The sequence below is a fragment of the Pelobates fuscus genome, chromosome 1 (genome assembly GCF_036172605.1).
Source record: "Pelobates fuscus isolate aPelFus1 chromosome 1, aPelFus1.pri, whole genome shotgun sequence".
NCBI classification, from domain to species: Eukaryota; Metazoa; Chordata; class Amphibia; order Anura; family Pelobatidae; genus Pelobates; species Pelobates fuscus.
The window spans coordinates 173,252,780-173,266,421 of record NC_086317.1 but is presented as its reverse complement, the minus strand read 5'-3'; the positions used below and the strand labels follow the sequence as shown (position 1 = coordinate 173,266,421).

The window sequence follows — 13,642 nt, the reverse complement described above, 5'->3', positions numbered from 1 at the left end:
GGGAGAAATGAACACCGATACAGGGGACGGGGGGGGAAATGAACACCGATACAGGGGACGGGGGGGGAAATGAACACCGATACAGGGGAGGGGGGGGAAATGAACACCGATACAGGGGAGGGGGGAGAACATTATGGGACTGGGGAGGAGAGGAGGGGAAAGAACACAAAAAAAGATGGAGAGGAACATTAAGGGGAGGGGGGGGACTAAGGTACAGGGAAGGGAAAACGAAACACTGGGGTAGGAGGGACCATTAGGAGAACGAAGAAGGGAAGTTTTTCATATTAGATTCATGAAAAAGTCTAATATTCATAAAATTATAGAAAAAAAACAAAAACATTTTAAAATCATTTGGGGGGAAAAAAAGTCATTTTCGGCCCAGGGCATTGGCATTGGTTTTGGCCCAGAATTTTCATTTCGGTGCATCCCTACAATATAGTTTAATTGGCACCCGGGACTCGTCAGTGTCTTATTCAAGTGCCCAAATACCTAGGCACTTTAGTAAGAAACTGGCTCTCTGGGGCACTTTCTTGTGCCTTTAATGATTGGAAAAGCTCTGAATAAACCTTTGTTACCCAACTAAATTCCTGCTGATGTCAGGCTACTTTGCCAAGCTGTGCTAATTAAAAAAAAGGATCTACACTGTCAATGTGGCAAGAAGTGGGCGGTATGAAAAAAAAGTCAGGTTTATAGCAAACCATTCAATTGGTTTGACACAAAACTGGGGGACTCTTCTGGATCACCGTAGGCAAAATAAAGCCCTACAGCAGGCCCATAATAATCGTTTACAAAGGAGCATTGTGTCATCTTTATACAATACGTTCCTATGGGGGAAGTCCTAATGTGAGTGTGGCGAGTGCCAAGAAAACAATTCCATTTAATTAAATTATTAAATATTCATAAATTAATGATATATAATTTAATTCTAAGTGTATTTTGAGATATATATATATATATATATACACACACACACACACACACACACATTTTCTTTCTTTTAAAATACATTTAGAATTAAGTTATATGTAATTAAAAATTATATAATGTTATTACTTTGTTATTTTAAATGTTAAAATGTTATTTTATTATTTTTATATTGGGAGATCTGCCTCACATCAGAGTCATCTGGAGTCATCGCGATCCTATGACTCAGATCGGCAGGATTGGCTGCAGGTTTACTGCCTTGGTTGTCAGGCAGTTCCTCCGATTGGATCCGGCAAGGAGGGCTCGATCAATAGTACGGGCTATGCCACCGTGACAGCTAAAATTCCTCCTATTGTAAGACAGCATAGCACTCACTAATGTCGGGAAAGGGTTAATGTTTTAATGCTAAACGAGAGTCCTCAGCTGCCCCTTCTGCGCCGTTTGGGCTAATGAGAAGGCATTAAGCTGAGCAACAATGGGCAGCTGGGATTGCCTGCGAGTGTCAGCTGACCACTTTCAGCCTATCACAGCAAACACTGATAGCATGAATTGGTATGTCTAAAATTAAGTGTGTAATCTCTTCCTAAGCCACACCTTCAGTAGGGACCAGTTTCTGTGGCCAGGGAACCGTGTTTTGCATTAAATTGCTTGTAGATGGTTTAACACTGAACAGAGACGCAGTGCCTAGGGAGTCTTGGCACTATAACTAATTCAGTATTCAGTTTAGTGCAGGAGCTTCCATGGGGCAGAAGAGGCAGCGACGGGTGCCCAGAGAAATTTAGATATTGTCAAACTGTTCTTAAAATAGTTTGATTATTTGCAAAGAAATGGGCAGCAGACTTCAGTAAATAAGGAGATTGGAATGTTTCTTTAATTGGTTTGATTTTAAGTTATAAGTAAAGATAACATTAGGAAAAAACAAAACAAAAAAAACACCTTTTTTTTTTTTAAGTAGTACTTGGCATGAAGCAATCTAAAGAATCTAAAGCTTTTGTGTACCAAGTATTACTACACACAAGCAATAATGTGCAGACAAGCTTAGATTGGAAAGCACGTGCACACACAATATTTTTCAAATGTTAAAATGAACACTTCAAACACCATAGTAATTTATGCATAGGTTAGGAGACAATACAGTCTCCTGTCCCATGACACAACTGCTTATAAGATATCTGCAATCATTCCTTCAGCAAACTATGTGTAGAGGTCAATAGATCACAGTGTTAAGGTAAACTCAAAGCACCAAAACCACTACAGCTTAAAGACCCTCCACTGCCCAAATGCAATAAGTACATACAAATCACAGTTTAGTAGATATAGCCCTAACAAAAACAAGCATGCAATTATTTATGCATTTCTAAATTAAAGGTATATCTAAAACTAGCTTGCAAAAAAATGCAGGTCTCTTATCTGAAGCCAGATTTGCTGCTACGGGACTGCCTGAGTTGTCAGGTAGTCCCCCTTAAAGAGATCGGCAAGTATGGGAAGTGACAGGGGCTGTAAATCATTACGTGTTCTATGCCACCTTAATGTATTTGCAACAGTTAATGCAGGATTGGCGTTAAGGGGTAAACTATCAGGACTAATTAGTTAATCTATTTGTGGGGACAACATATTTTTTTTGTATCAAGCCACAGTGGGAAAGAAAATAAATAAATGACTATGACATGTCACATGACGAATAAGGTATTGCTTCAAAGTGAACCATGAAAGGTTTAACTTAGGACCCCACACTTCTTTAGGCTAATCAAATATCAATAATCACAATGATTAATGACATATATTGCAATCCTCTTGTCTTGAAAATACACCAAACAAGTTCAAATAAAATCCCTCATATTTGGTGTAGAAAATTATAAAAATATAGAAGACAGTAGGGACTACTTTGTTTTTCGTTGCAATTTTTTTCAAAATGCATGCTTAAAGCGGTTTCTGACTACTCAATGACCAAAGCAAGGTGTATCATTTCAGATTATTGATTGCATTCAACATCACTACAAACAAAATCATGGGCCATGATCACCCACCATTTCTGTCCAAGAAATACTAGAGCCTAACCAATGACACCACCAACCGCGTGCTTGTTCATTTAGAGCTCTGTATTGAATGCAGAATTGTATTTTGTTAAAGTGCACCTGCCTAACCCCCTTCTCAATAAGCTGTACTGCAGCTGATTGAGCGGCACTGGAAAGTTGTCAAGGCTTGTGTTTTCCTTATGGCTCCAGCATAGAGACCCTCTGACTGGAGCAATTCCCTCTATGTTGGGAAAAGAGAGGAGGGCTTCCAAACGCTGCAGATAGACGTTTTCTTTCTGTATAACCCGAAAGAAACTATGCAGAAAAAAACAAAACAAAAATACATGCATGTTTTCTTTAAGGGTATATCTAACAAATTATTTTAAAAAAAAGTTACATTTTCAGTGGAGTGCTTACTTTAGCTAGCTTTAATGTTTTTAAATTCAGAATTTTACCTTGATACTTATGGTACATATATTTTTGCAATACAGAATGTATACCATACTAAAAATATGCTCTTTAATTGAATAACATCTTCTGTTGGAATTCTAGAAGGCTAGCAGAGAGGACACCAGGTCGTTCATGAGAATGATTGCAAGGTGTTGCAGAACTACTAACACTGTGAGCTAAACTAATTATACTGCATTTCTCACACATCTCTTTCCATATCACCTCACAATTATAACGTGTAACTGGTAGCATGGATTTAGCTGTGGAGAGTTGCTATGACAACAATCAACCTGCAATTTTAATATGGAAAGGGTCACGCAGCATAACATGAATGCACATTGGTATCTGATCAAGTCACATGCCCAGCTCACCACGATCAGAGTTAATAAGCTCATGGACACCGCTAATTGCAAGTTTAAATAAATATATAAAAAGGTTTATATATATTTCTATATGGTCTGACTTTAGGAACAACAGTCCAGACTGGAGATCAAATTACTAGACTGTTCCACTAATCATTTTTTCATTTCTATTTTGATGTGCCTTGACAAGATCATTTCTGCCACTGCCTCAGAAATCTGTGTTAGCTTGCAATGACGGCCGTAGGCAAATTCCTAAAACTGTGTATTTAAAGAGGAAATGTGACCCTGGAGGTAACTGTGCCTATCGATAGCGAATTAGAAGTAAGCTATTACAGGTTTCAGGTTTGCTTTTTTGTCGCCAAGTTACTGCTTACAAAAAGAGGAAATATCAAATTCACTTGGGAATTTTTTGGTCAAATGAATTAAGGTGGAAAAACAGCCTAGTTTGAGAATTTATCCAATTCAGCTATTTTAGCATAAAATAACAATTTACTTTGTAAGTCTCCACATTTCTAAATTAAACAAATAAACCCACATGTGTTTTCACTGACTATTTAAATCAAATCAAAGATTAAACTGGCACAGAATGACATTCTGTGGAACCAAGTTCCATCATTTAGTGTAGAGACAAGGAGACATCCTTGGTTGGAACCTTGACCTAAACCAATGCAGAGTGCAGCAGGGCCTTTTAGGAAAAAGGTCATAGGTCACGTGTTCATCCTCGCCTTATCTGCACACATCACCTCAGAGAAGGTTAGCCTATTAGAACTGTATAACAATGAAATTAATTAAGGAAAATCATACAGGCGGGAGAAGGGTCAGACTTTGACAAATGTCAGGGGTCTCCTAGCATCCAACTTTACTGAATATCATCCTATTAATGACAGTAAGACTTATACTGGAGATTTGAAATGCAAACACTAACTAGAAGAAGTGACAGTTCCAGATTAATATTACATCCATACTGTATAGAATGGGAGCAAATTATGATTTGAGTGGGAAAGGTAGAGGATGATGAAAAGTAGATTTTTTTGTGATGACGTATTGTATATCAAGTCATAAGTAAAGTTTACGTAGCAAATACATGATATGTGTTTGGCTTTAGGAGAATAGACTTTTTTGGAGGGAAATAATTGCTTCTGTATCATTGCATTACTCTGCATGGTACTAGGCTAGCTACATAACTATTAAATTATTATCCAGGCGGATAACAGACAGTCGGTTTATCACACCAATATCCAAATTCATGTGGAGATAGGTGTATATAAACCTTAAATAAAAGCATTGTTCTTTTCTCTTGCAAAACTACTTCAAGACATAGTCGTTATTAGCATAGGCGTGCGCACGGGGTGTGCCGGGTGTGCCTGGGCACACCCTAATCCCCGCGGCACACGCTATGTATTGAGACCGGCAGGGGAGATCTCAGGATCTCAGCACCAACACACACAGCAGCCTCACAAACACAAAGCACTCTCACACTCATTACACAAACAGCACCCTCACAAACACAAACAGGACCCTAACAAACACACACACAGCACACTACCAGTACCCTCACACACAAACAGCACCCTCACACACAGTACATTTACAGCACCCTCACAAGTGCACACACACACACACACACACACAAACAGCACCCTGACACACAGTACATTCACAGCACCCTCACAAGCACGCACACACAAACACCCTCACCCACATAGTACACTACCAGCACCCTCACACACAGCTTTGTTTGTGTGTGTGTCTATATATATATATATATACATATATATATATATATATACACGCCGCGTGTGCTTGTGCTTTAGGGTGCACACCCTAATGCAATGGGCTGCGCATGCCTATGGTTATTAGGCAACTGGCAAAGTGCATGTGCTGCCTCTAAACGAGGTAGCAATAAGCACAGGAACAACAAAACTGCAGGACACCATACTAAATGATCTTCAGCTCATATAACACGGATATAAAATGTAGCAGGCACTTAATGTGGTGGTTTGTAATTCCCATCACACTCAGCCAGGTTTGCAATAAATGCATGTACTACAATCTGGGATAAATATAATTGCAAACACATTGCTACAACCAATTCAGTGTACTTTCTTCAAAAGTACAATATAAGCAGCTGATGTTTGTAAAGATTGTGATGTTACCTAAACACAAACAATGCTAACATTACCATACATTTGGAGAGGTTACCAAAAGTCCCTAGAGTGTCTACTTTTAAAAACATATACCCATTTCTTGCTTAATATAATGCTCCAAACACTATACCCTACTACAGATCTCTGGCGCTCTCCCATGGTAAGTAGTCAAACAGTCTGACAACTTATCTGGAGTCTGCCACCACCGCTTGAGTCGAAAGCTCCCTGCACTGAGCCAAGCCTTAGCCAATGAGCAGGCCCCACTTTGCAATGTTTAGTGCAGTGCAGCTATCAAGAGCTTACATTTAAGAGGAGGCAAAAACCCGAACCACCAGGTATGTGGTCAAGCTGTTCTCAAATGGTTTCACCATTTATCCTGAGAGGGCAACAGAGTACTCCTTGACCTATACACCCCTACAGTGGGCTTGAGTGATTATGTTTCTTCGAGTGTTCCTTTAACAGCACAAGTTATACTAAAAATTATTATAGGCTAAACTTTAGGAGAATTTCTTCTTCTTCTTCTTCTAATTATATTCACCCCAAAGGGACATTATAGTCACCAGAACAACTACAGCTTAATGTAGTGGTTCTGATGTCTATAGCATGTCCCTGCAGGCTGCAATGTAAACGTCTTTTCAGAGAAAAGGCAAAGTTTACATTTGTTCCTAGTAACACCTCTAGTGGCAGTCACTCAGACAGCCACTAGAGGTGCTTCCTGGGTAAGTGCTGCTGGCGTTCAGCGTCTCGTTCCTCATACTCTATAAGGAGATGGTTACTTGGTGCAGCGTGGAGTTTACAGAATATGTACAAAAGCCTCCCAATTCTTTCCTGTGGAAAAGCATTGGATTGGCTGAGTTGATCAAAATTGATGATCTCATCAATGAAGGTGGGGCCAGCTGCAGCGTGAGAAAAAAAACATGTCAAATTCATCTTTTCAGGGTGTTTACAGCATGGGCTCCGCACTCACATTCCTGTTCTTGCCTCGGGGCTATTTCGTGCTCCAATACAAATTCCCAGAGAAATGCACTCAAAGCTTGTAGTCTTGTGCAATATATCCTTTATTTGTGCAAAGTTAGTCAACGTTTCAGTCCGATTTGGACTACTTTTTTTTTTTTTTTAAGTCCAAGTCGGACTGAAACATTGACTGCACCTTTGCACAAATAAAGGATATATTGCACAAGACTACAATACGTCTGAGTGCATTTCTCTGAGATGTTATATGTATTTATATTACAGGGTTATTTAGTAGACTGATAATTCACAGTGAATTTCAAATTTAAGGCCAGAGTAGCGGACTTGAAAGCATAGCTAATTTAAAAATTTTACTTTAAATTTGCAATCCACTTTTAATTAGCATTGATTTCTTACTTTAGTAAATAACACTGGAAGAGTATTCAATGAAATCCTTGCCTGTCCCTTAAAAAAAAGTATGCAAAGTTTTATTACTAAATGGTAATACTACATGGTGTTAATACAAATATGATTGAAATAAAAAAAAAAAAAAAAAATATATATATATATATATATATATAAAATGGAAAGGGTCAAAATGTAAAATACAGCCTATTCAGATATGAAAGAATACACTGTGCAAAGTGTCATTAATCTACACAGTTGGTTTTCAGTATAATACTGTGTTATTATAATGTATATAAATCGCACATTTTGTTGGATAGGAACAAACTGCACATGTAAACGATTTGCTAAATAACACATACAGAAGGGTTACAGAATTTTTGAACAGAAACAATATAATGTGAGGATGCTGTAGAAAAAAAATCTTCCAAATTATAGTAACTTTTTTTTTTTAACCCCTTAAGGATCAAACTTCTGGAATAAAAGGGAATCATGACATGTCACACATGTCATGTGTCCTTAAGGGGTTAAACTTGAATAACCACAATAAGGTCTAACTTTAAATATATAACAAATGTTTATCTAAAGATGCCTAATCAAAGAGGAATGGTCACATTTCTGTTATGTTTATGATTGTATACACTATTATAGCAAACGGCTAGTTGTGCATTTAAAGTCTAATTACCTCTGAAAGGCAAAGCAGGCTGGGAATTTTCTCTAACGTTAAAGGGGAACCACCACTTCTCTAGCATTTACAATCTCCGAATAAAAAACCCCAACAAAAACACCCATAGAAAATCACCTATAACTTGTGTCAAACTACCCCCCTCACTTTCGAATGTGTATTAAAGATTTAGTATCAACATCACAACACAATGCAGTCCAGGCACAGTCAGGGCATACACTGCAACGAAGGAGGATGAGACACAGAAACATTGCTTCTCTTTTCCATCCTCTTTCTACGGTCACTGTTTTTAGCAATAATTAAAGGGACATTATAGTCAGAAAAACAATTTTAGCTGAACGAAGCAGCTCTGATGTATAGATTATGACCCTGCAGTCTCACTACTCAATTTTCTGCCATTTAGAAGTTAAATCGCTTTGGCTATACAGCCCTATGCACACCTCCGTGCATGTGACCTACACAGCCTTCCTAAACACTTCCTGTAATGAGTCATCTAATGTTTACACTTCCTTTATTTCAAATTCTATTTAAGTTAGAATTTCTTATCTCCTGCGCTATTAATAGCTTGCTAGACCCTGAAGAAGCCTCTTGCATGTAATTAAAGTTTAATAGTAGTTTAGTAGTAGATAAAAACTTGTAAAGTAAGTTACATCTGATTAAAAGTGAAACCATTTAGTTTTTATGCAGGCTGTGTCAGTCACATCTTGGGGAGTTGTGGCAAGGGCTGTATAAACAGAATCAAAAGTGATTCTAACACCTAAATGGCAGTGAATTGAGCAATGAAAAGGTATTATCTATACGCAAAAACTGCATCATTAAGCTGAAGTTGTTTTGGTGCCTTCTTTAACATTAAAGGTACACTAATGTGTTTTACACCCCACCTCCTATAGAATGTAAGCTCGATTGAGCAGGGTCCTCTTCAACCTATTGTTCCTGTAAGTTTATTTGTAATTGTCCTATTTATAGTTAAATCCCCTTCTTAATATTGTAAAGCGCTACGGAATCTGTTGGAGCTATATAAATTGCAATAATAATAATAATAATAATAATATAGTCACCAGAACAACAGCAGACTTTTTGCTGTAAACACTGCCTTTTCAGAGAAAAAAAAAAAAACTGTTTACATTGCTGCCTATGGACACCTCCACTGGCTGTTTTTTTAGACGGCTACCAGAACGGCTTCCTGGTCAGTGTTCTGCTGTACAACATGCAGTACCGACTTTCATCATCTCCACGATCTGCAAGGAGAAATAACTTCTCATAGAGATGCATTGATACAACGTTTAAGGTGGTAAGGATTGGTCAGGGGCCTAAACTGTATGTTTAACACTATAAGGTCAGGAATATACGTTTGTATTTCTGACCCTATAGTAGGTCTTTAAGTTAAGATGGAGAAACTCCGGTTCCTGGACAGAGCAGTACAGATTTCTACATTTAATTCTCAAGAATCGCAAAAACAATAAGGTTAAACATAAGGGATAATCAAATCTTAAAAATCCTGAGAAGTGATGGTTTCTGTATAAATATCAATGCAAATGTATGCAGAGATTCCTTACGTTCATTACAGTAACTGTGATAAGATGAATAATACTCTCCTTGGAAGTTCCTGAGTTTATTTCCCTGTGGAAGCCATAGCAGAGCCCACACTTCCTTCAAAACATAGGAAACATTTTCACTAATGAGTTGACTCACTTCCCTAGTTTGTGAGTGGACTTCTCCCTCCTTTTCAATAATCCCTTCACAGAAAGTAGTTGTAATGTCAAAAATTAATTATAGTGACACATACAACACACGTAAAGCCATTTTTATTTGCTAGACCCAGACACACTTTTAGAACAAATGAGACCGTTCCTCTAAGTGGCAAAGAGCAATTATTACAATCAAAATAAATAAATATCTGCAGAAATCATACAAATAAATAGATAAATAACTATATACCTCACTTTTTGTACACACCAATAGCAGAGGAATAAAATATTTTAGAAATCATACAATTAAATGATTACTTTACCAGAGCAATCTAACCAATTCCTCACCTGCTGCAGGCGGATGCTGACCACTAACTGTTGGCAAATCCAAAGAACTATCAGACATGACATGCTTCAGGTCTCCTCCAATATCTGCTAATTTCATGTCAAACTGAATGGACAGAGCATCTTCAGAATCCTCTTTCCCAACACTGCTGCCCCCGATGGATGGAAGATCAAGGGACTTAACAGAAGCGGAGTCCTCTTTGGCCTGCTTGAATGATGCTACTTTATCTACAAAGGATTTCTCAGATCCAGTCTCCGCTATTGTGAACTTATCAGATTGAAAATCAGCAAAGTCGTCATCATTTTTCGTAGTAGGGGGAGGATACTTAGGTTCATCATGGGCAAAGCCAGAGTTTTCCACAGAGAGCTGTTTAAAGATATCATACTTGTTGTGTGTAGATGAAGAAGGCGGTATAGTCTGTGCAACATGAACAGTTGAAGATGGTGGACCTGGTAATGGGCTGGGTTGTTGTTTAGGTACTTTAGTTTTCGCTGCAATATTATGTTCTGAAGAACCTGTATCACTGTTAAAAGCAATGAAATCAGCAAAGTCACTTAGTCCACTGGCTGATCCAGTATTCGAAGCATCTCCGAAAAGACTAAAGTCTCCAAAATCATCTGGCATAGTAGATATTTTAGTAGCAATGGAAGATGTAGGTATAGATGGACTGGATGAGGATGATGATGATAAAAGAGGTGGTACAATGAAAGATGCAGAACTTGATGAAGAAAATGTGTTTGTTACGTTAAAGGAGTTGACTGTTGCAGAAGCTGTCACAGAGGAGAAAAGGTCAAGATCTGCAACAGTTAGTGAGAATTGGTTTTGTGGTTTCTGTTGAAGAGGGAGAAATTGTGACGGAAAATGTGTGTCTCTTGCTGGAGGATCTAGTGGAGATATGCTGTCTGCAGTTTTAAAGTCTGTGAATCCATCGTCTGCCGAGGATTTGACATCTGCAAAGCCATCCCCTACAGAAGTGGGGGGGAAAAAAATCATATAATTAGTCTGAACAATTTTCCCCCTCAATACAAGTCTTTTAAAATATATTACATTAAAACAAGGGAGCAGAAAGAGGCACTATATACATATATTATATGGTGTTCTTTTGATAATAAGACAAGCCAGCATTCTCCAGAAGCATTAAAAAAAAACTGTTGGCTTAAAAATACAGACCTAATTTAATTTTGTTCTGCTGATCATAAATATGCTATATACATTCAAAAATGTTTATTGAGCAATCTGCACAATTTGTCTTATACAGCTAACACCAGTCAGTACATTCATACAAATATTGCAAATTCTATTACTTGAAGCATTTCTCCTAGAAAAAAAAAAAATATTACTGCATGACAGTTTCATGTTCGCTGTTTTGAGAGCACAATAACCTGTAAAAAGTACTGACATGCCCCTCCATTTTACGACTTATTTTGTGAGTTCCAACACTGTATATGTTACTTTTCTTTATATAAAAAAAAACATTAACAAATTTAAAAAAGATCTACTGAATTTGACAGCACAATCTCTCTAGATTGCAATAATTACATATTATTTTTAAGACTGTGTGCCATGAAAAAATAAATTTTACCCCCAACTTCCATACATGCTGACTGTAGTGAATATGAAAAAAATATTTATTTTAGGATTACTGCTCCGCTACTTTCAACACCGAAAGTGTTGAACCACTATTGAACTCTCCTTTATACCAGTGCAGGGAGTCTGCATCCTATGAAGTCATCACTACTGATGATTTGTGTCCAGAAGCGGAGATGCTTCAACTTCATAGAGAAGCACTGGGACATATGGGCATGTGTGGCAATCATTGTAATCCTCCAACACTGGCTATGAAGCACTTTGAACTACAGTTCAGAGTGAGCGATAAAGTGTGCCTTAAATTCCATTTTGGTAAAAACTTAAAGGGACACTATAGTCACCAGAACAATTACAGCTTATATGCATTTGTTCTTGTGAGTAGATCATTCCCGTTGGGCTTTTTGCTGTACACACAGTCTTTTCAGAGAAAATGCAGTGTTTACATTACAGCCTAGTGATAACGTCACGGGCCACTCCTTATGGATGCTAGAGGTGCTTCCTTGGGCAGCACTGCCATTCAGTGTCTCCACCCTCTGCATGCAGACACTGGACTTTCCTCATAGAGATTCATTGATGCAATTCATCTCTATGAGGAGATGCTGATTGGCCAGGGCTGTGTTTGAATTGTGCATGCTCTGCCCCTCATCTGCCTCATTATTATTTTATTATTTATATAGCGCCATCAGATTCCATAGCGCTGTACAAAGGGCTGTACAAAGAGGATTCTAGAGGGAGTGGGGTATAGTGACACAAAGGGTAAAAGTAGGGGTACGAAGTAAGTTGTTAGAAAAGTATTCGCTGATGGCTTAGTAGGTAATTTTTGACAGTTGCAGGAGAGGAGTCATGGAGGGTGGGGGATAATTAAAATTTAAATATTTCAGATTCAAATAAATCTTAAAGAAACACTATAGAGTCAGGAACACAAACCTGTATTCCTGACCCTATAGTCTCAGCCAATCCTACTGGGAAGCATTGTGATTGGTTCAGACCACCACTTACGATGATGTCAGCAGGCAAATCAGAGGCAGATAGGATCAGAACAAGCAGCTGCAGACTTGAATGCAAGTAAGATTTTACTATATTTAGGGTGCCAGGGGTACTAGATGATGGTTTTAACACTATAGGGTCAGGAATACAGGTTTGTGTTCCTGACCCTAAAGTGTTTCTTTAAGATTTATTTGAATCTGAAATTATTTAAATTTTAATCAAGCAAAACAACAAAGCACAGCAAAACATGGGTAACATTATTATTATTAATAAAAAAAAAAATTATGTAAACGTCGTCACAATTTGTCACGGGAGATGGGACCTCACATACGTGTTCACTTAATTATACTTTGTGTCATCTAATGATTCCCCTACACTGCATGGATTGGAGCGCTATTTGGAGGACTTGGGCGCTCAGATCAGGGCTATTTAACAATGTATTGTTCGCAAATCATGTTTAGGCTTGATTAGAAGATTGTGCTTGACCCATTCTAAATATGATAAAAAATTAGGCTTAATTATTAATCTGTGGGCAAGTATTAATTTTTCTTTTGGATATGATACTGTAACACAAGGCTAATGGCCATTAACATCAAAGGACCCCCTATCTAAGACAGAATCTAGACATATGGCAACTTAGAGAGTTAGTTTATATTTAAACCAGACTTCTAGGCCACTTATGTGTGACTTCTCACACCTTACAGGGTAGCTCTGCTGGGGCACCAGCTTCAAAGAAGAATTTAGGTTGTAAGCTCTGACCTCTAGCTTAATTGGAGCTCAATTATCTCTCAAACACAATGGCTTGTGGGAAGGAAACCACATGCTAGGGGCACTGCATAAAAGTGAGTGTAAGAGTGTGGCCTAATAAAGTTCAGATTGCTGCTTTTACCCAATACGACTGGTTGCGTCCATTATATTGCAGAAACTCTACACAAAGGGAATACTTTCACTATATTCAGCACATCTGGAATTAGGACTAGTGGAGGATTGAAGGAATAACAGCAATAGACTCACGAACCCGTGACACAATCTATATTCAGAATATTTACCAAGGAAAAAATAAGTGATACCATGATACTCAGTTTGAACAGACTC

At 38.0% G+C, this 13,642-nt stretch overlaps 1 protein-coding gene across 6 annotated transcripts in view; it reads right to left on the bottom strand.

The window, feature by feature from the left end:
* SYNRG (synergin gamma) overlaps positions 1-13,642 on the bottom strand; it is a 159,248-nt gene that overhangs the window by 45,115 nt on the left and 100,491 nt on the right. For all 6 annotated transcript variants that reach the window (XM_063452757.1, XM_063452768.1, XM_063452779.1 and 3 more), the window contains one exon: positions 9,976-10,938. In XM_063452757.1, the coding sequence (XP_063308827.1) occupies positions 9,976-10,938 (963 nt within the window). The remainder of the gene's footprint in view (positions 1-9,975; positions 10,939-13,642) is intronic.